The sequence below is a fragment of the Lutjanus erythropterus genome, chromosome 17 (genome assembly GCF_056507025.1).
Source record: "Lutjanus erythropterus isolate fLutEry1 chromosome 17, fLutEry1.hap2, whole genome shotgun sequence".
NCBI lineage: Eukaryota > Metazoa > Chordata > Actinopteri > Lutjaniformes > Lutjanidae > Lutjanus > Lutjanus erythropterus.
In genome coordinates this window covers 9,469,560-9,492,697 of record NC_139333.1, presented here as the reverse complement: position 1 = coordinate 9,492,697, position 23,138 = coordinate 9,469,560, and the positions used below count along the sequence as shown (strand labels likewise).

Here is a 23,138-nt window from a genome sequence, read left to right as displayed (position 1 = left end):
GGTTAAGAAAACACAATTGTGTCTTGCATTATTTGAAAGCTGGCATTTGTTTTGTTTGTAATCTCTTTACATTCATCCTTCATCATTACCTGCAGCACCGCCAGCTTTGTCCTTCCTGCTCCAGTTGTTTTTTTGTTTTTTTTTGTTTGTTTTTTTGTTTTTTTGCAAAACATCACTTGGCAAAAAGGCTTGATTTCTTTCAAAGAATGAACAGTATGATAGTTACAGGTTAAATCCTTGTGTCTGATTAGCTATTCCTGATCAAAGGCTATTCTATTTTTATGCTACTATTTCATACCTTCACACAGTCCTGCCGTTCAACAGAGATGTACTCACAATATCCCTCAAAAAATATGTCAGACATATTAAGCACTGGGAGTAATTGCAATATCTTCTGTCCCTGTAGCTCCATATGGCCAAGCAGTAAATCAAGCACATATAACAATCAATGGATCTAATCAATTTAACACAACAAGGTCATGCTTCTGTTTGACTCCCTGTTATCTTCACATCTTTGCTTGCTGTTGTACCCAGGGATTCAATGAAAACCGCAAGGCAAGAAATTCTCACCTGATATATCCTGAAATAAAATCAAACAATAACTTTTCACATCCTTTCTCATCTTATAGAACCCTTAGAAAAAGAGAGAGGACCATGACAAAGATATCCTTAGTGAGAGGCACTTATTTTGTATTCTGTGCATATTAGTAATATGTGTACATTAATTTGAAGTAGTCGATGCTGCAGTCCTTCCTTTCTGCCTCTACCTGCTGTTACTTCCCCGCTCTTACTGAACAGAGTCTGATTGTGACAGGTGTGTCCTCTACAGGAAGGTACTGAGGGTGTTGTCCACAGTGGCCAGATGCAGGTACTCAGGCTGTTCGCTCTCAGACACCTCTGATATCCGATCCTCGTTGTCCTCTTTGCTCAGACTGGACAGCGGCTTCTTCCTCCGGACAGACTCTCGAGAGCGGCGCTCCAGACACATGAGGATCATGTGGGCGAGATCCTGCTGGAGCCGCTGGAAGTTCTCCCTATAAAAGCAAGAATCAGGCAAACAAGTCGGTCCCAAGTGTCCTGTCAGGCAGTGAAATGTGCAGCCGGACACCAGACACGTGTATAAAGTCGGGTAAAGTGAAAACAAATGGGACACTGACCTCAGTTTAGTATCAACAGTATGGAATATTGCTTTTAGGTTAAATAAGTACAAAATCAGGTGGGACATAACACGTTAATTTATGGACTTTAGAGATGCTGGTAAGCGGCTACATCTAACTTTTGGCAAGAAATAGTGATCAGCAGATTTCACCAACACTAATTTTTCAAATCAACCTGATGAAGATGAAAGGAAATAGCAGATGTTGAAAGTGGGTTCGTCAATCTGTATATTTCAGAAAAGAAAAACACCTCTTGTAACCTGCTCACAGTGATTGTGATGCAACAGTTGCAATGAGCCTGCACCTCGACTGTTTTTTTTTCCACAACACAAAGCAAAGACAGATGCGTGTTGCATTCATGTGCCGTCAGAATAAATGGAGAAATTAACTTCTGACTGGGAAAGTTCATGTGGACATCCTGTCAAGTGTGTCGAATCCAACTCAGAAAGTCAGCGAAAATGTTAGTACGTGACTTGCCAAGTTTTTCATGTCATATACAGACAGAAACATAATTAATTTATTAGCATTACCCCTGATGACAAGTCAGGTAAAGGTATATTTTATTTTTTATGGAATGTACTGGGACTAAATAATTTTGTAGTTTAAAAAATGTCCACAATATGACATGAGAGCTCAGGAAAACTACTTCCCAAATTGGGAAATGGGACCATTTGAGGAGCCTGCGTGTGCAGCATTTCAGCCGGTGGAGGACTTGCTTACGTTGTGGGTGGAGTTGGGAGGTCGTAGTCTTCACCCGTCTCACCTGTTAACCAATAGGTCGTCTCTGTGCCTTTGCCCTTGGAAAACACACACACATTTACAACATCTTACGTCCATGTGTGGCAGTGCAGTCACAATGGCTTCTGCAGAACTGAATGTTTCTTGATCCATTTACAACTGGTTTATCTGTGTAGTAAATTTAATGAAGAGGCCCATCTTTACCTTCAGATACGTCTCCCCTCTGATCTCATACTCAAACCTGCAGTCTGTCCTCTGCAGGATATTTATAGTCGGCTCACTGACGTGGATCCGCAGGGCTGGAGGATATGAAAAGATAAAAACAACAGGCACCATTTGTTTTTTAGCCAAGCTTGAATGTGGAAACTCATTTAATTAGGTTGATTGGTAGCTTTTATAATTGCACATGAGCAACGAGCAGCACATTGCTAGTGCAACATAAGTGGACCATACTAGTCGGCAGCATGAATGTCAGGGTAAATGAGTGTCTTGGTATGCATGTGTTTTTGTTTTTTGTTTTTCTTTTTGTACTCACGGTGTCCTGTAGACTCCATACGAGATGCCGTGTTGACTGTGTCTCCAAATAAACAATATCTGGGCATCTTTATCCCCACAACACCTGCTGCACAGGGACCTGGAGACACAAATACAAACACACAAATGCCAAGTCAGTTTTTACATCCTTTAAATCACGTTAAATTTTGCATTCTGCATTTACGACAACAGATCAAGTCATCGTTACTCTCGAGCCTTCAGGTGCATTTTGTTAGTGGAAGACTGAGAAATAATGAGTACAGTCAAGGATTTTGTGCCGTCTACCTGAGTGGATGCCAATGCGTATCCAAACAGGAATACCAGGCAGGTGTCGGAGCTGGAAGGTACCCATGAAGGCCAGGATGTCCAGCGCCATGCGGCAGATATCCACCGCGTGCCTGTTCCCATTTCGCTTTGGAAGCCCAGAGGTCACCATGTAGGCGTCACCGATCGTCTCAACCTGAGGGCAGACGGATAAAACAGTGATGTCTGTGTTGTCTGTCGGTCTATTTGTGTATCTCTTGAATTCCACCCACATCGATACCTTGTACACGTCGTGGTGGTCGACAATGCTGTCAAAGCCCTTGTAGATGTCATTGAGCATGTCCACAACCTCCATCGGCGTGCTGTACTGGCAGAGAGTGGTGAAACCGACGATGTCGCTGAAATATATTGTCACCTCATCGTACAGCTCCGGCTCCACCATACCGGTCTCCTTCAGGCTTTTCACCACCGGCCTACACAGAGAGAAACAGACAAAACAGGATGATCCAGCTGTGCTTTGTGTAAACCCACAAAGACTGTTATTTTAACTGTCTATCCACTACTTTTAGCTATTTTAATCATATTACTTTAAGCTATTTCAACTGTTTATCCATTACTTTTAGCTTTGGCTATTACCATTACTTTAAGCCCAACTGTTTCTACTGTCACCCATTACTTTTGGCTACTTTTAGTTAACTATTTCAGATGTTTGTCCATTACTTTTAGGTTCAACCATTTCCACTACTTTAAGCTATTTTACTGTTTATCCTGTTTATTTTCTTCTAGCTACTTTTTGCTCACTATTTCAACTGCTTATCTATTATATTTAGCTACTTTTAGCTAACCAGTTCAACTGTTTGTGCGTTACTTTTAGCTACTTCTGGTTAACTATTTCAATTGTTTATCAATTGCATTAGCTTCAACCATTATCATTACTTTTAATCTCACTATTTTAACTCTGTCCACTTCTTTTAGCTAACTATTTCAACTGTTTATCCATTACTGTTAGCTATTTCAAACATATTGTATCACTGTTTATCCATTTTTACCCTCAACAATTTCCTTTACTTTGAGCCAATAGTTTCAACTGTCAATTATGTTTAGCAAAGTATTTCAATTGTCCATCAAGCTATTGCAAACTCTTACTTTGAACTATTTCAACCATTTATTCATTACTTTTCTGCTTGTGTGTTATTTTTCATGCACTCTTAATTGCAACTTGTGATTTTCACATGTTGACGCTGGCTTAATATGTGGTGATATATTTTTAATTAAATTTCAGATTTCTATTTATCAAAGCAGTTGAGCTGCTTCACATTCTTACAGCGTACTAAGACTTTACAAAACTATTTTGCCAAAGTATTTCCTGGCAACTGCAGAAGTGTAAAAGTAGCTCTGGTTGAAAATCACTGGACTAAATAGCTCTGCTTTCAACTATGTTATTGTGTTTGTCTTTGGAAAGTGCTAAGATTGTTTTACTAGGTATTTGCATCGAGCACCAAAACCAATTCTCTCCTCGGGAACATGTATGATTTTGGTATCTGTGATTTCAGGCCAGTGTCTGAAAAATATGGTGCGCTTCTTTAAGTGTAAACAGACCGAGGAAGCAGCATGAAGTTGAGGTTGTCCGCTCTGTCCCTCTCAGCTTTGTAGAGGGCCGTTCTCTCCTCCACCAGGTGCTCCAGGGTTTTAGAATACATCTGCAGCCGTCTGATCATGTTGTCCATGTAGCTCTCATTGTCCTGGTTGTGAATTTTACTAAAGGACAAGGTAAGGGGAGGAGAAGGAAACAAGGAAAGGAAAGGGAAAAATATGCAATCAATTTCTCAGAGCTCGTGTGGACTAAATATGCCTTACATTCAGAATATCAACCACATGTCTGATAGCAACAAGAGCCCGTGACAGTAAAGACAGTGATTACCTGATGATTTTCCCCAGACAGTTTTCTACTTTCTTAAAGTCAGGTCTTTTTTCAGGATCCTCATCCCAACAGCTTTTTATCAACATGTACACCTAGGAGACACGCGAAGCTTTAAAGACATATCGGACAATAAAACACACAATCACAGATTAAGTTACGACACAACTGGCATTATCTCACCTCTGATTCGTTATCTGAAGCTGTGTCAAAGTTAAGATCGGGTCTGAAGTAGGACATGATGACTTTGGACAGCTTTTCTGGTGGAAACACAGTAGTGATAGTATAGTATAGTAATATATTCATTTTTTTTTTTTATTTTCACAAGATCAGCGTGTGAGTGTGGGTGGGTTTTATTTTGACCAGTGTGTGTATGTGTGTTACACCTTCTCGGTTGGAGCAGCACTCGGTGTAGAAGGTGCTCTTCCTGAGGACGATCTCATGAGCGATGATGGCAAAGCTGTAGACGTCTCCTTTCTGAGAGGTGCCCTGTTTCCTCAGATGCTCCGGAGCCGTCCACAAGTCTTAGAGGAGGAAGAGAAAGTGTAAGAAAGTGATGAAGGTGAGGAACAAACAGTCAGCGAAGGAGAGGACTTTATTTTCACCTTTGCCTGGACTAAGGAAGCTGTTGCAGCCAAAGTCTGTGATCTTCACCACCATGCGATTGTCCACCACACAGTTGGTGGACTTGAGGCGACCGTGCACCTGGATGTCACTGGCATGGAGATAGGACATACCCTGCACAGAGGAGGAGGAAGGTTTAGAAGTCTCTAATCTTTACTGACATCTACTGGCTGGCAGAGGGAACTGCAACAAGAATCTATTGTGCATCACTCATCTTAACAAATCATTCAGTTTGATATGAACCATAAAACCCCAACACAAAGTTAGTCACATTCCACTCAGTGTGTGTTATGCTACTGTTGGGTTAATGCATCAGTTATAATTATTATCACATGACTCCTCCCATAATCATATAGTTTGAAGAAAGACTGTTTTTCTATTTTTCTAATAATCAAGTTGCAATTACTGAAGAAGTGACGATGTGGTTCTGTTACAAACACTACACACTGTTGAATTCATACTCCAAACAAGGAAGTGAAGGATTTTTAAAAAAAAATGTATTGTGCTGTTTTACGTAGTGTATGCTGTTTTGTTTTTATTTTTTTGTTTTTGTTTTGTCTGCCTGGCAGATGCAAATTAGCTGTTTGCATTAACCAGTTAGCTCAGTTAGCAAAGCAGCTAGCAGTCCTATTAGATGACTCAAGTCTACCGTGGGTGGGAGCTCGGACTGCTGGGGGCAGATAAATATTGATATTGAAGTTTGGGGCCAAAGGCTTGCCCCGCTTGCGGGTTGGTGGAAAGGTGCACAATAATGCATCCGAGGGGGCACGGCCCCCGGGACGCCGACCCTGGCTGGGGAGACGTCTACACCTCTTGCACAGGAGCTCTGGCTCGCTGGCAGGACGAGGTTTTCAGCCATCAGAGTGGAAATCAAAGCCCATAATTATTACAAGTTCTGGGTTCTTGTATTGCAGTGTACAAGAGAGAGTGATATTAAGTTTATTTAATTTATTTGGGTGAGTAATTGTTAAGCTTGATCTACTTTCCTTCATTAGAAAATATTCCATGGCCCTGTAATTTCAGTGTAACTCCTTCTGTATAGGTTCTTTTATTTTGAAGAGTTCAAGCTTAGGACTTCCTACATATGTCCATGTTTATGTCAAAATACACATTAAGGAAATACAAAAGTTTCAAAATTCTAGTTTAGGAAGCAACAACTGGTAATAACTTATCGCATTAATTAAAAAAAAAAGAAATCAGTCTGGCTTCAATTCTAAAAAGTAATCTGACCAGTAATTCCTAACACTACTACTATTATTGAGTACATATTCCTCAGGTCCGTTTGTGTCGAGCTGAACATATGGCATCTACTCTTCAGTCATTCACGTGCCAGCAACCAAACACCATATAACACTACGGAGTGACGTAAAGTGTTGTTCATCATCGGCAGAGCCCAACATTTCTGTCTCACCTTGGCGATGTCGTACATGACAGAGATCTTGAACTCCCAGTCCATGAAGGTCTCCTCTGGGTATGAAACCTTGTCGTTCAGCACATACTGGAGGAAGAAAGGGACAGAGGAGATTTGTGTGTGTGTGTCTAAATTAATATCAGATAAAGACATTTAGAAATGGCTAATACCATTATTTTCACAACTTTGACATGAAATTTTGTAAAAAAAACAAAACAAAAAAAAACAACAAATTCTTGAACTTCAAACCTAAACAAACTTGAATTGAATGTGTGGACACCATACGTACCCTGAGCGACCCCCTCTCTCCATACTCAAATACTCCGAACACGCCGTCCACACACTTCACTGTGCCATAAAACTTTGTGAGGTTGTAATAGTCGATTTGCTTGAGCTGCAGAGAAAAGATAAGAAGAGGCATCAAGACATCAAATCGACATCAAACAAACCACCTGCTGTGTTTGTGTGTGTTTTGTATTTTACTGCATTAAGTTCTATCTTCTGGGTTTCGTCGAAGTTCCCGTCTGAGTGCTTCAGCTCCTTTAGGATCACAATCTGAAAACAATCACAGCAGTATCTGAATCTACATTCTCAGCATGTGCAAAAGCTGATTGATGTGAGAATTGCTGCAGGATGTTGTGTGCAGTTACCTTCTTGTCGTAGAATGCACGGCGGATCTTGAAATTTCTTTTTTTCCTCTCTTCTTCAATCTGACAGGGGCAGACGAAGGATAGAGCGAACATGTCAAAACATTTTTTTTTTTCTTTCCACTTTTAATGTGTGCTCTCTAGTGCATTCATGGTCAAGAATCATGGAGGATCATTGTCCTGTAGGAGAGAATAAGTGAGAGAAAAAAAGCCTCATTTACCTTAAGACAGATGACATTGAGTTCATTGTCCTCCACCAGTGTGATGAGATCAGAGTCGATGTGGGACCAGCGCTGCCTTATCTGACGGTCTCTCCTGTTCTGTCTACAGATAAAAGAAAAACCATCAGGAGCCATGAAGCCACGGAAATGAGCAACTTACAAAAATCTATTTACACGTACTGAAGAAACTCATCATCTGCTCACTTTTATTTATTTTCTAATTTTGCAAAATTCACACAAAAAATTCACCTGGCTTTTAAAAATCAGGACAAAGAAATCATTCATTTTGAAATTCCTCAGGATGGTAAGAATCTCTTTCAAGAGCTCCAGAAAACTACCTTTTTAATTTCTGACAATAGTAATGCTTTTTTCATACTTTGATAAAGCGTCCAGATAATTGGAAACAAAACCTCAGGCTTGCTTCCAATTTTTTCCAGTGGCCTCTTGCAGTAATGCAGTGAAAAATTCCCCTGTGGCCCCAAGAGCAATTTCCCCCAAAAGCCATTATAAAAGAAATGTCTCTAAAACTGTTGACAGGACACTTTGCAGCTGCAAACAAGGTTGATTATCACTCTTTCTATAAATGTTTGATCTATTGATCTAAAGCACTTTAAAGTCTGTGACATCATCGCAATGTAAAGTCTATGGTCCGAGCAGGAACTTGTGGGGCCAGTGGGGGAAACGCTACTTTGCATTATCAGTGGGCTGCATACCACAGCAACGTCTTTTAACCATCTTCAGAATCCGTTTTTCTTTTCAATACAGACAAGACTATAAGGAGGCTCAACTGTTATTGGAACACAAAACAAAAAGGGGTGGGAGAGGGTCAATTATCTCAAAACTGAATACCGAGTCTTTACGGTGATCACTTTTACCTGTTACTTGGTTGTTTTTGTTTTTCAGATGTGGTAAAATGTGTTGATTTTATGTGTCCACGTCATAATTTATTGATTTCTTTAGGGTTCATTTTCTGTGGTGTCATAGCTGTTCAGGTTACTTTACCAGTGTGTGTCGATATGTGCGTTGATACACTGATGTTGGTTAATCGCTCACCTGTCGTCAGTCACTCACCTGTAGAAAATGAAGGCGATGGTGGCCACCACAACCACTGTAACAGCCAACACGATGACAATGATGTCACGAGCTTCAATGCCTGAAACTATGAGCAAAAAAAAGAGACCGCTGTTGAACCAACACTGAAGAAAACTCTGATTCACCCAGGACATTCTACATGTTTAACAACAGAAACATAGATGAACGCAGAGTGAGCAATCATGTTAATAAGACAGCCATAATGTTTGGGTTTATGTGACATGTGGTCGCCGGCAGGAAAAATTCCACCTGTGAATCAATAAATTTGTGGTTGATGAAATAACCCCAGAGAAAGTTTATACAGTCAAAGTAAATTCTGAAAATCAGCTCACAATGGCTGCAAAAATAGGCCTCATTACTGCAGGTCTGTCTGCTACCCTGCTTCAGTGTCTAACATGCAAAGAAACACAGCAGTGTGCTCACTATACACTGTAAAAACCCATGCTAAAATTTTGTGGAATCAACAAATATTTTACAAAAGTGATGGTTGCTTGTTTTCATAGCACTGTAAAAAGTTTACTTTTTCACTGTAAAAAGTTTACTTTTACAGTGTAAGAAGACTGCAAGTACACTTGGATGTAAATTATGCACAGTTTAAACGTATTAAAAGTCCACTTCTTAAGGAAAGTGGATGACGTAGGAAGAAAATGCATTCAACACATTTGATATACGATGAATGTAAAGAAAACTTTTATGTGTTTACAAGAAAACTCCATAGGGTGCCTTTAATGATGACCTGGTGTATAAAACAAAATGGGCTGAACCAGTGTTTTGTTTTGTTTTTTTGTTTTGTGTGTGTGTGTGTGTGTGTGTGTGTGTGTGTTTTAGCCATACCTTCTACTTCTGGTGTGGAATAAGGAAGTCTTTTTCCCCAGATGAAGGACGGGTCTGTCTCAACCATTTTGGTTTGGTTGTACTCAGTGTCATGTGTGAACAGTATTCGGTACTGAGGATCACATGCGAGGAGAAAATGGCACATTGGAGCTTAAAATATATTCAGCAAAAGATATGTTCACTGATAAATGCCATAATGATTAACACAGGAGACGTACCTTGTTGTCAACAGTGGTGTAAATGACTGAGAGATTCACGTCTCTGTCTCCATGTTGGTCCAGCTTGTAGTTTCCAGCAATTCCTGACCAGACGCATAGACACGTTTTTATACACAAATTTCTTTGTTGTTCTGTTAGTTGCAGCATTGATTTCATTGTTGTGACTACTGTAAACTAGTGTACAGTGTAGTCTTAACTAATTAGATTTTTCAGAGTTTTGTTTTTCTGTCATTAGTGAAGATAAACAAGCCTGCATCACATTATGGAGGAACTTGTCTTTCAGTGTTACACAAAGGTGACATGCAGCTGCAGACCGCAGGCTTTAACACCTCATCACTTCATCTTGTCAGTGAAAAACACAAATAGGCTAAGTGATAGCAGCTGACAGCTTCAGTCTGTTAGGCCTCACACACAACCCTCAGCGCTGCTGTCAGGGTCATGGGGGTCGTGTCATCAGTATTTTTTTTTTAGTAATCAATTTTAAAATTACTACCTTGCACTCTGTAAGTATTTCATGAGCTGATTCCAGTATTTTTTAGATACAATATATTTTAATCAACAATGCTTAGGCTAATTAAACAAGAGTGTATAGCCATGCTAGCTGCTTTGCGAGGCTGTGCTCAGAAACGACAGAGCTCTGAGCTAAATGCTAACATCAGCATGCTAATATGTGTTAATTTATGTGTTATATAGGGGGTTATATATAATATGTGTTAAAATAATTTTCTCTGTCACAGTCCTGCGCTGTGATTGGCTTCTACTACAGTGCTCTGATTGGCTGTGAGCACTTAAAAGAAGTTAAGCAAGGAGGTCGTGGTAGATGAATTGATCAAAAACAGGTCCTTGTGTCCCATTGGAGGCTAAGTCATTGTTCTTTTGACTTTTGAGTTTTCAGTCACAGTTAGGTCGAATGAAGGCACAAAAACTATTTGGGTAGGTTTATGCAAGAAAAGTATGTGGTTATTTTGTGAAGGTTGATGAAAAAAATCATGCAAAACAGACCCTTGTCAAAAAGGACACCAGAAAGGTTCTCTGGCAATCACATGGATAAGTTGTCAAGGCAACAAGAAAACAGTGGGATGGGACCACATAGTCCATTATATAGTGAGTTTGCCATTTTTTGTTGTCCGAATGTATAGTGAGATTTAATATACTGTATATATATACTCAATGTATCCCACAATGCATCATGAAAAGTTGTGTTCTTCTCAGTTCTTATTTTCAGGTGATTAAACAATATTTAAAACATACTTATGAATATTATGTCACATTTCTACCATATTCTGGAAATAAATCCTCCTAAATACAAACTGGTCCTTTAAGCACATCAGAAGTAAATATTCATTATACTTTCATTTCCTCTCTCCTTTCCTCTGACCATCTCATCCTCTTTCCTTACCGTTGAAGGAGATGTTTCTGAAGTAATTCACACTGACAAACTCCATCTGCTGAATCTCTGACTGATTTTTTTCAAGAATTTTTCTCATCACCTGGCCAATCAGCAGCACCGAATCATGGTACGCAGCCATGTAGTCATTCATCTTCAGAGAGAGAGACACACACATACAAATTCATGATTGGATCTATTGTAACAGCTGTTAACACACTATTCTGTAGATTATTCAGAGTAACAGGAAAACAAAAGCTGCACAGTTTAAATTTTTCAAATGTACAGCAACTTCAATATATTTCTGTTCACTGCCACTGTATTTGGGTTAATACAGAAATCTCAAAGAAGATTGTAATTTGGGAGAACTAACCCTTTAACTAGACAAACCAATTATAATGATACGCATGCAAGAGATCTTGTAAGACTCCAGGAAGTCACTGCACCCAGCGTGTCCAACTTATCGATTTTACACTTCAGTTGGATTAAACATTAAGATAAAGAATGTCAATTATTGAGCTTCAGACATACTTGCTGTAGTTCCATATTTAACAAGCAGATACGAGAATAGCTGATCCTCTCATCTAACTCTCAGCAAGAAAGAAAATAAGGGTATCTCCCAAAATGACAAACTATTCCTTTAAAAAGCGAGGAAACAAACTTGGGAGTTGTGTAGTTTGGAAATCCTGTATCCTCACCGTGTTGTTGCCTTTGCTGATAGTGTAGTTTCTTGTGTTGGGCATCGTCAGCACCAACACGTTCCTCATGTACGGCAGAGACGATGCGTTGGTGTAGTACTGATCACTGTGGAGGACAGGCAGAAGAGATAAAGATAAACTGAACAGAGAATCAATAAAATGAATAGAATAGAATAAAATAGAATGTATCAAAATATAATGGATTACTAATTCATACTATGAAATGTAATAAATAAAAAAGGAAGTTACAAATTTGTCATATAACCTACTTTAAGCTATGTCAACCATCTATCAATTACTTCTAGCTGCTGCACCTATTTACTTTTTAGCTTTTTCAGCTGTTTCTAACATTTATTCTTCACCATTAGCTTTTTATTTCATGCTATTTAATTACACTACAATTTCAACCATTTTTTAAAAAACATGTTACTCCAACCATAATGGCAAAAAATGTAATGAAGTAATGAATAAGTATTTCAACTCCTATTGCAACCATTACGTTAAGCTAAGAGTTGCTTCTCTAATATTTTTCTCACACGCTTCATCATAGCTCATCCTGTTAGGGTGTTGTTGTTTTTTTTTAATAAAATCTACAGTCTTTCCATGCACCCCCTGGAAACTGCCAAAACACGTGATGTAAGCAAGCCTGGTTGGGAATCGCTGATGTCTATATGTCGAATAGAAGGATGTGGGAACGTAGGGACCCATTTGTGAACAGCACACTAAGTGAAAACAGGAGATTAGAGATGAAATGAAAAGAGATTAAATGAATTAAGAGCACTGACTTGTAAAGATCAATGAGGATGAAGAGAATATCTTTGCTGTCTGCCTCTTTGGAGCCATTTTTCACCTCCATTATGTCTGTCGGTGAACCGCAAATGATGAACACTGCAAACACAGGAACTGCATGTAACACCACAGACCAGCAGTGTGAGCATTTCTAGATTGCACATTAGCCTTGGGGGGAGTCAAACCCTCGAAATCTGATTTTCATTTAAATTTCTGCTTCGACCTTGAAACCAGTTAATGCTAAACCCAAATGCCCTCTTTTATAGCTGCATTAACATGAAACAAAAAGCTACAGTGCATGCACAAGTTTGCTTTCCCCTGTGATCCGGCATGTCACATTTGGTAACTATGGAAAGGACAGTTTCGGACAAAGTTAAACAGTTGAGTGGTTTGGAGTAAAGCCTGAGTCCAGTGTCCTTTTAAGGTCATTCTTTGAAGGCTCAAAGGGGGGAAATCATCATTATCAACCTGTGCAAATCAAACTTGCAAGTGCTTTTAAAAGTATATCAGGGCTGCAAGTTTTGTCAGCCAGCTGGTGAGAGATTTGGATTTGTTTTCTCCATCAGGCTAAGCAGTCCCCTCCACCATTTAAAGGGAACATTTGCCACGTTTTGCTTATAACCAATCAGTGTTGTGAGTAATCTGTTGAACCCCTAAACAAGAAAAGCTTAAAGTAATCAAATCTACTTCAGCAGTTAAATCGGACAAAAAAAAAAAAGGGACTTACTGTTGCTTGTCCTGTTTCTGGGTGATTTAAGTACCATTTGCACGGCTTCTGGTGTGCGCAGCACGGTTCTCTGAAAATTTTGAGAAAAATTGCCTGCATCCAGCGCATTTATATACCTGCAGAAGAAAATCACTTATGATTCCAAATAAAGCGCAAAAACATTCACTAAGGCACGTAATGTCTGCTGTCCACACAGCATTTCAACATCATCAAGGTCCAGTTAGAGATTTGTTTCTGGCTGTTTATTGTAATAACTTGATAAAAACTGGTTCCACCTAGTTTCTCTCAGTCATAACAACATATTGTTATAAACACATAATAAAAGACAAATAATGCTGTAAATAATGTTCTGATGGAGAACTGGTGCTTGTCAGGCTGCAGAAGAAAGCGTCTCATTTTCTGCAAGCTCTTCATGAAGCTGATCAGATATTTGCTAAAACCTAGGTGCAAAATGATCACAAGTAGCAGATATCAATCTACACAGTGCAAGATATTCCCGTGTTCTAGACAGAAAGTTGACAGCGCTGTAAGAATATAGTATTTGTTTTAACTTAAAAAAAAGTTAGTGTCCAGCCTGCCCTAAAGTCTTGCGTTCACTGAATTTGAAAGGATAAGTTGAACACAATAAACAAACAAAACAAATAAACATTTTCTAGTCCAATGAACATGATACTAATTCAGAAGCATGTTTAGAGTTGAACCAACAACATTTTTTCTTTAAATTATAAAAAAGAGTTTTAACTCTCAAACAATGCATGCTGGGAAGTTTGCTAACATGCTGATCATGTTTCTTTAGAAACAATGAGTTCAATGAGTTGATTGTATGTTCATTCATCTCAGCATTTCAAGTCAAAAAAACGTAAAGTTAGAGGAATTCCTGTTTATAAGTTCTGAAAATAAAACTAGAATTTAATCAGCTTGAACAAATAAAACTTGTATATTTAAGTTTATAAGAAAGATATTGTTGTAGAGCAATTATACTGCAAAATGTTCAACAGCTGCTACACAATTAGCGAAAGTAACTATTGAAGTACTTGGAAGATGTGCGACACAAGGCATTGTGACATTTTTCATATTTCTGGGGGCTTGGAGAACAGAATTATTTTATTTCCTCATGAAAAAAGAGAAGATCCATTGCAAAGAATACCAGACTGGGACCAGAATCACAAAAGTGGGTTGCTCTTTAAAAGGCATCTCACCAAAAGCAATCCTCAGGGTTGCTCAGTTTCTTGTAAACGTATGCCGTCTCCCACTCAGGTTTGAGCGTGTTGTTGTCTTCCCAGAAGTAGATGAAGAAGTTAGAGATCTTGCGTGCGGGTGGCAGGAGGCGCTGCAGGTTGAGCGTGAAGTCACAAGAGGTACCGAAACTTCCCGCCGAGATGATGGGCGTGCTGAGCTTCAGACCTTTTTCAGCGCTGACAGAGACAGAAAGGAAAAGGGATTAAAAGAGAAAGAGGGATAGAGAATGACATCTACAGGGAGGGGTGAAAGAGTGAGGGCCAACAATCTCCAAACACATCCAGTACAAAACCACCTAATGTTGGAAAGCGAGTTTAGGAGCAGAATACACATGCGCTGTAACATTTATGTGAGTAGTGTGATATCAATTTTGTCTGTTTCTGTGGTCTAAAGACCCGCAATGATACAAATTAGCCCAATGATGTGTAGATTCCAGTAGATGGCAGTAAGAAGAAGGAAAAGATGATACAACAATGGGACGGCATTATCAACACTGCAGCCTGTTATCATGGGGGGGAGTCAAGTTGTGCTGCTGTTGATCGTACTTAATTGCTTTGCAAATTGGTTCATTGAATCACTGGAAAGGAGGCAAACACTATGTCTGAATCACTTAAAGCAAGAAGATGGATTTTGCAAGCCAGAGATCGCCGAGAGCTGGCTGCGACGTACTCTTGCTATCTCACACAAAAGACAAGAATGCTAAGAAGCTGATATATCAATGAATTAATATGTCAAGTAAATCACAACTGACCCTTCCAAAGTCTTGCCCCTTTTTGCTCTGTGCTTGTATGTATAGCACCACCTCCTTGTTTAATTGGATTGGGTCCTTAGGTTTGTGATGTCATATACCCAGCCTGACTGAATCCAGTCCAGAATCCAGTGTCAACGCACAAAAATGCTAAGTAGTGCCATTTACTGCAGTGTTAAAAATAAAGAAGCATCTCTCATTTGTTTGGAGTCCGCATTACTATAGTGTACCACTGTGTACGCAACTACTGCTCCTCTGCTGAGAGGTATTTATGGCCAAAGTTATACAGTTACTGAACAGTTAAAGGAAATGGCAACATATTTTGAGCGCAGATAGGAGTTGTGAAGAGACTTGGTGCAATTGATAGCTTCAGTATATCCATTCTTGGACTGTTGTGGAAAAAACAGCACTTACTCAACTATTTCGTGAGACGCCATGGTGCAGGTGGGCCCAAGCACAGAACATCCCAGCTGGTTTGAATTCTGCAAAAGAGAAAACAAATGAGTGTGAGTTTCTAGTATGTCTGTCAGTGTGGCTGTTTGTTTTACATTTGTATGTATTTGTACACTCTTGGCTAGGTTTAGGAGAGCTAATGTACTTCCTTTTAACTGCGTGTGAAAGTAACTAAGGTGAGCAACGAACTTGAGAACACATAATAGTAAGCTAACAAGTATTGTAGCTACTCACGATCAGCATTGTTAGCTTGTACACTCCCTCACACGTGGTACTCTGGCAGTCTTTCCGTGGATAAAGGGTAAGGTCGTACCCGCTAAAATTAGCGGTGAGATTTAATGCAACACCTTTAAAGACAGAAAGGTTAGGAAAAAAAATACGAGTTTAAAAAATTGACTGTTCACTAAATGCCTTCCATGAAAAATAATCCTCTGATCACATCTTAGCATCCATAAGTAGGAGATCTGTCAAGCTTTAGATGAACTGCATGTGGCTTTAGTAAACATGATGATATGTAAAGAGCTGGATGGTAGTTAACCTTTTTAATCCTTTCCAAAACCAAAAATACAAGAACAAACATCCTAGACATTATTAACATGGTGTGGTTGTACACCAACAAAAGTAGCAAATGTTAGCATGTCCAGTTAACGAGCTTACTCCATATACAGTCATTATAATGTGGGTTTACAGATTATGTTTAAAAAATGCTCCATTCATAAATAACGAAGTATTTTTCTGTGGTGTTGGAGCTACTCCTGGATGCTATGCTACTATTTTACCCCATGGGTTTAATAAAGTATGCCTTCTCTTTCTATTTTATGTAGGGTAGGCTAATGTTAGCGCAACCTCAGTCAAACATTCTCCAAATTCACTTCATCGTTAAAGCAGTTTAATTTAGGGGTTTGAAGAATTAGGCCTATTAGGACAAACTTAAAATGTTTGGGTAGGAGTGTTTCCTGGACTCAAATTGAGTTTGTCTGAGCTCTCTGTTTTGTTTTGTTTTTTAAGTTTTTTGACCCCCTGACGAGGGCTTGAAGCCAATATGCGATTTAAGGTCTAACCTGACCATGGCTGTGACGATGAAGGTATTTTAATTGTTTTAAAAGATGTTATTTTTGTGTAATGCTGTGTGCTATTTCCCTGTCATCTTATATCATTAGTTTGGATGATGACTTTTTGCCTGGAACGTGCAGCTGTAGCCTCAACGTTGTAGCTCAATATCATGTACTGGCTATTATATTTGGGACCTCTTTACTAGGTTTTCTGTTTAAATAAGAGTCACTTTGAAGTAGTCAAGCAAAGTGGGCATTGAACCAAGGAATGAAACTAACTTTGGCTTAATGAGCCAGAGCTCTCGAAATCTGCTGATGTCATTTCAGTCAGAAATTTTAGAAGGATTTTGAACATTAGCGTAGCAGCAGTAACCTGACTAAGGGTTACGGGGCTTAGCAAATGGTCAGTTGTTTGTCAATAATAATCCACCAGGACGGTATGCCACCAATATGTCCTCCTATAGCCAGGTGTTCAGGGGCCATAAACTCTCCTTTTTCAGTGGGTGTCGGTTGTTTTTTGGTTAACTGGAAATTTGCTTCACACAGCCTAATGTATATCAAATCAAATAATCAGAGTTGATACAGGTTCTGCATTATTACCTATCCTGTCTTGTAGAGGGGACCTCTGTCAAAATTTGTGTGACCCATGTAGATAAGTTAATTTTTGTTTAACCAAATTATCAGGCAGTAATATGGGGCCATAACAAGTTTTTATTCAGGGGCCTAAAGCAAGTCAGCTTTTTATTATTGTCGCACCGGCCAAAGATTAATCTAAGCTATTACAAAACATTAATGAAGCATTATGAATGATTGTTTCCTTTTGGTCCATATCTTATAATTTTATTACACTGACTAGATATTATTGTAGGCTGTCTGTTATCAGTCATTGCTTCACTTGTCCCCTGAAATCTTAGAGATAACTTCTCTACTAGTTTGGAAGACATTAACAGGGAAACACTGAATAAGCCTGAAGGCAAGAAATCAAAAGGATAAGACAAAAAAACAGAGCTTAAAAAACTGTAACTGGCACAAAAAAAAAGCTAAATATTAACATGTATGAGAAGCCTAAACTTGTTTGGAAAAGTGGCGTCAGTTCTTGGTATTGAGATTTTAGCATATATACACAATAATATACATAAATCATGTGCAATTACAATTGTGTTCAAATACAATCAGCTATTCATACAGTTATACACACATCAATAATTTCAGTACATTACAAGACAAATCATAAAATAATACAGTCAGCTAACATATTCTGAAAATGTAAAATTTTACTTTAGCACCGTTGTAGAGTATAATTTTGTGTCCATAATTTATCATAATTATTAGTTTATTACCTTCTGGGGTATTCATCATTTTCTCTGTCTCTATGGCCTTCAGTATTTCTCCCTCCACAAACTTGAGACTCCAGGGAGACTCTTCATCATCCAGCAGGATCACGTTGATTGACGGCCTGCTCCCGTCCAGACAGTGTGTGATGCCCCAACATGGAACAGCAAGACTCTCCAAGACAGACAAAAACACCCACCACCTCCACCCCACTCCCATTTTGAGCGCTGAAGTTCCTCGTATTTGTATTTTTGAGCTGTTAAAGAGAGTCCATGATCCGATAAAGGCTTTCAGTGCCTTGTTTTTCACATGTCCCAGGGTCCAGTGTCGCCTGCAAGTGCAGTAAAGTCACCAAACCCTCCAACAACTTCTTTTGCAAATTCCAGAAATTAAATTTTATCTGATCCTCCACCAACTCACTAAAAGGTTATCCCAGTATCCAAGTCCTTGTCTCCTTCCTCCTCTGGGTTGTTCGCTTCTCACATTTCACACTCCGTCTGTTCATCTAAGTGGCCGCTTACCTGTCCTTTCCACATCAAGTTGTTAATATACAACCTTTAAAGACACAGAGGTGGGCCATATAACCGTCCCACTGTTGCTGTGCCAAGGTCTGCATGAATTACAAGCTCCAGACAAACACACAAACACAGAGCACAGATTTTAATTGGTTGAGAACTTGTTCGTAATAAACTGATTTTACAATGACAAAAGATTATAATTTTTAAGAGATGGGAAGTACATAAGTACTTTGTTACTGTGCTTAAGTAGATTTTTTAGGCATCTATACTTGAGTTTTTATTTTTCTGACTAACAGTGTGTTTTTGCCACCTCTGCAGCTTACAGAAATGTATCTACAACCACTAGTCCTGTGGTATATTACTTGCTTATGGGGACCTAAGCAGCCTCCATTGTGATGATTAGCAGATGTACCTGCCAGTCAGACCCAACAACATACCTCTCCCTCATAAACACGTATATTTATCAGGTTGATTTAATATTTCAAGAGAGAAATGGAAGCAATATTTTGGACAAAAGCAGATAATAAGAGGAATTTTAAACTGTCTCATTCATTCAGAGAGAAGATTGGCTTTTTTATACCTTCCACGAGTGAGACTCTATGTGAAATCAGATTAAATGAGCCTGTGTTTACATTTTCCAAGTGATAGTTACAGTGGGTAGGACATTAGCTAGTTTTGAAAAAAATAAGGCACAGGGTGGTGGCTAATCTGTATCTGAAAGGTCAGTTTGACTCCTCTCAGTTAATCAAGATAAATTAGCAGGTCTGTACTGGATTTAGATTAAGAAGCTTGAACAAATTAACAGCCAATGACTTGATAATGTGCGATGACAAGTGGCTGTATTAAAAATGTTGTGAAAAAAAAAGTAGACTTTGGACAAGAAGGATTTTGAAATAAAAATCATTTGCAATTTACGCTGAAATGAGTATATATTATGAGAAACACTGGAAAATCTGAGGTCATCCCGTAAGTGACAAACGACAGACGTCTGTGTGTGTGTTTTTTCTCAACATATGTGTCAGAGACAGGCAGACAGCAAACAGACACACAGCTTGTAAACTTCTGACAGACATCAGGAAAAGGAAAGCAAGGAGAGAAAAGAGAAGAGCAAAGGTTGGTCATAAAACTCATCACAGATAACGTGCTGTAAAACACACACACACACACACACACACACACACACACACACACACACACACACACACACACACTTCTGTCTGTCACTTCAGAAGCTTTTCATCTGCACCAGATACATACATCCACACCCCACAGGTAACCTCCTCACCTGGATTAAATGTTTAAATGATGAGATTATACACAGACACTTAACTCTGACCCATTATATCCACATGTAATGTAGGCCACACACACATACGCACACCAACACACGCACAATTTAATAACACGTAGTTAATATCGGTCCATTAGTCTACTTGACTTTACACATGATATGTCCACTCCCCTTCAGTAAAAACTGTCAGTGGGTCACTGGATTTCCCACGCTTCCTCTGCATGACACAGATGTTCATCTATCACTGTGACGCTGAAGGAACCTATAAAAGTTACGGGTTTGTGTGTTTGCTTCATATTCAGAACGTCTGCACTGTAACTGATGTTTTGTGATGGAAAATAAACAAAATAACAACTAGAAAAGTGCACTTTCTTATAAGTGATTAGAAATGTCCTATAAGCTAACAATAAACATTTTTATGATACTATTAATAACACTCATATAGTCTATATTAACATAATAATGTTAATAAGCATCTTTAAAGGGCCTTATAACTTAATCAATTAAAATTAATTAACGCTTATTAAGGATCTTAATGTAAAGTGTTAGGCGGATGGTTGTTTATGTTTTTGTTTGTTGTCATCAGAGCAAATATCAAGCCAGTGATTCATAACTGTGCCTCTGTATTTAATCAAGTCGGCTGAGCCTGGACTCTCATATTCTTCGGACCAAGTGTTTTGTGTCATTATTGCAGTGTGATACGATCTGCTGAGAAGTGAATGTGTCTGGGTCAGGTGAGGCCAGCAGGGTGGAGGGATTTTCAGTTCAGACAGACCCTGCAGTCGCTGATTTTCTCTGATTACTTCCCCCTCTGTGGTTGATGTTAATCAGAGAAATCAGATGCTGTAGTGTTCACTTATAAATAAAACACTTCAGACTCTTGTCTCAGATGAAATATGGCACCGGTCTTCCAATTCAAAACATATAGATCAGTCAATATGAAACGTCCCGTCAGAAAACTAAGCAAACACAGTCTCTGACCATGAATCTGACCAAAGTCCTGTCATTTCTGCCTCGTTATGGCTACCCTTGTGTTTGCTTTCTTTATTTTTTTATTATCATAGTCCATTGTATTGATTTATTTTCACACCTGGAACATGCTGGACTTTAGGGTGCATCAGGCTAATTTAGTTTTTCCTTTGCAAATTTTTCAGGTATGTGGAAAAAAAAATCTGTTTTTTAATAAGCATATTAATCTTTTATCATATTCATCTTCTGTCTGTCTGTTTGTCATCATTTCTGTGTCCCTGTCTGATCATTTCACTACCTTTTTCATTTATCTATTTCTCTAGCATTTATTTATAGTGGTTATTTTATTACTTATATATTTTGATTCATGTAGAACTATCAGTGGCACACTCAGGCTGTCTGAAGGGCAGGGGGTGAATGTAAAGGGGTCAAACACCCGTGCCAGAGGTTATGATGCATTCATGGTGGAACAACTCCAGTCCCTGGTTTAGATTAAAGTTGTTTTATTATGTGACCTTAGCACTTTATGATGTTTTGTCCACTGGAGGGCACTCTAGAGGGCATTTTTCCACATTTTTACACTGTAGATGCACACAAGAAGGCACTTTTTCATACTTTGTCCACTGAAGGGCACAAATCTGTACTCAAGTACAAATACTGTTACATTGCTAATGTGCATTTTTGATTAAGCATTATTAATTCATAAGAGACAAGCACATTCTTTTTCTCATTTTTGGTTGTTTTTTCTAATTTTTTATTGAGTGTGCATTTGTGTATCTTATGTGAGCTGGATCTCCCACTGTAATAGTAAATATTCTCCACAAAAGACAAGTACAGGATCATAAAAGGCAAATTTGTCTGTTTCTCCAAATTTTATACATTGCTGCCACCTGGAGGTCAGAGCGATGAAATACAAACAATAATACCTCCTTCAGTTTTGTGCTTTCCAGTGGAGTGTCAATGTAAATACACAACAGCAGGCACGCTTTGACTTATTCATCTCATTACTGAACAACAGAGGAAACATAACCAACATACAGTCAGTAATGGTTGATTATAATTACCACCTTTAAGATCATCTGAGCAGGATAACTCAGAAATAAGTCATGTAGTCCTCTCTAGAGTCTCCACCGATCAGTGGTAGAATATAACTACATCACATTTACTCAACTGCTGCAGATACAAATCTGAGATTTTTATACTTTATTTGATAATTTTCCTTTTATGCTACTCATTACCTCTTCTGAACATTAAGTATGATGCATTATTATAATTTTCCAGCAGGAGGTAGAGTGATGATCGAAAGGGATTGCGTTCATGAGTCATACCTTGATTTTTTTTTTCGGGAACTGTTGCAGAGTATACCTTTAAAACCTCAACCAGCTATAACAGTAAAACATTACTTTCACGTGATTGATTGATGTGTGATTTATCTTTCTGTATCTTCCTCTATAAAGTCCCTTTGGACTTTTACAGCTATAGGAATAAATCTAACTATTATGTGTGTGGATCATATTTGCTGTTGTTTTTTGCCCATCTATTTTCACTGACTTATTTGTTTTAAGCCCTCTGTGGAGAGTTATGTAACGAACTATCAGATTATTTGTCTCAAACAGAGGTCCGGGGAACCCCAGTGGTCCGCAGCACTCTGCCAGGGGGTCTGTGACAAGTTTTCAGATTCATTCGTTTTCATTATGATTGCATGAAAAAAATATTTATCTTATTTATTCATTTTTAAAGACTTAGTAGTACAACAAATAATATATTGATTTTTAAATCTAAAATAGTTCATATGTTCTAATAATCTATAACTCTTAATAAATATAAATCTTCCTCTTGCCAGTGGTTGCCAGTCAAGCACACATCACCAAGGCCTATTATTGTTCATGATTTTTATGGGGATATTTTATATTTTCTATTATTTATATTTTATTTCCATTTCATATGTTTTATTGTATATTATTTAATATAATCAGAATCTGCATCTTATTTCTTGTATACACTAAGAGTGCTATTGATGTGTGTGCATGTATGTGATGGGTATTCTGTATTGGTGAAAATATTTTAATATAGTGCATGTCTAATATCTTTCTTCTTGTGTTGTTCTTTCAAAGTAGAAACGTAAAAAAAAAAAAAAAGTCTAAGTCAAATTATTCCTCGGGAGACATTCATGAGGGGCCCATATTTTCTCTTTTCTTGTGAGGGTTCCTTGGCTGAAATAATGAAAGAAATTGAAATCCTCCACTCAAATGGACTCCAGTGAGACAAAAGGAGGCA

The 23,138-nt window shown here is 38.5% G+C and overlaps 1 protein-coding gene across 1 annotated transcript; it reads right to left on the bottom strand.

Moving 5' to 3' along the window:
• Nucleotides 1-799: 799 nt before the first annotated feature.
• Nucleotides 800-18,627, bottom strand: gucy2cb (guanylate cyclase 2Cb). Its single transcript, XM_084741058.1, has 27 exons — nucleotides 18,092-18,627; nucleotides 15,934-16,046; nucleotides 15,661-15,728; nucleotides 14,459-14,674; nucleotides 13,260-13,375; nucleotides 12,529-12,631; nucleotides 11,744-11,849; nucleotides 11,058-11,199; nucleotides 9,659-9,741; nucleotides 9,441-9,552; nucleotides 8,586-8,673; nucleotides 7,515-7,617; nucleotides 7,297-7,356; nucleotides 7,130-7,201; nucleotides 6,936-7,040; nucleotides 6,647-6,733; nucleotides 5,217-5,349; nucleotides 4,998-5,135; nucleotides 4,795-4,871; nucleotides 4,615-4,706; nucleotides 4,293-4,451; nucleotides 2,974-3,166; nucleotides 2,715-2,889; nucleotides 2,431-2,529; nucleotides 2,100-2,194; nucleotides 1,878-1,954; nucleotides 800-1,034 (listed from the first exon to the last, which is right to left on the bottom strand). The coding sequence occupies exons 1-27, from the start codon at nucleotides 18,300-18,302 to the stop codon at nucleotides 824-826; spliced, it is 3,234 nt and encodes a 1,077-aa protein (XP_084597184.1). The 5' UTR covers nucleotides 18,303-18,627; the 3' UTR covers nucleotides 800-823.
• Between the last annotated feature and the right edge of the window lie 4,511 nt (nucleotides 18,628-23,138).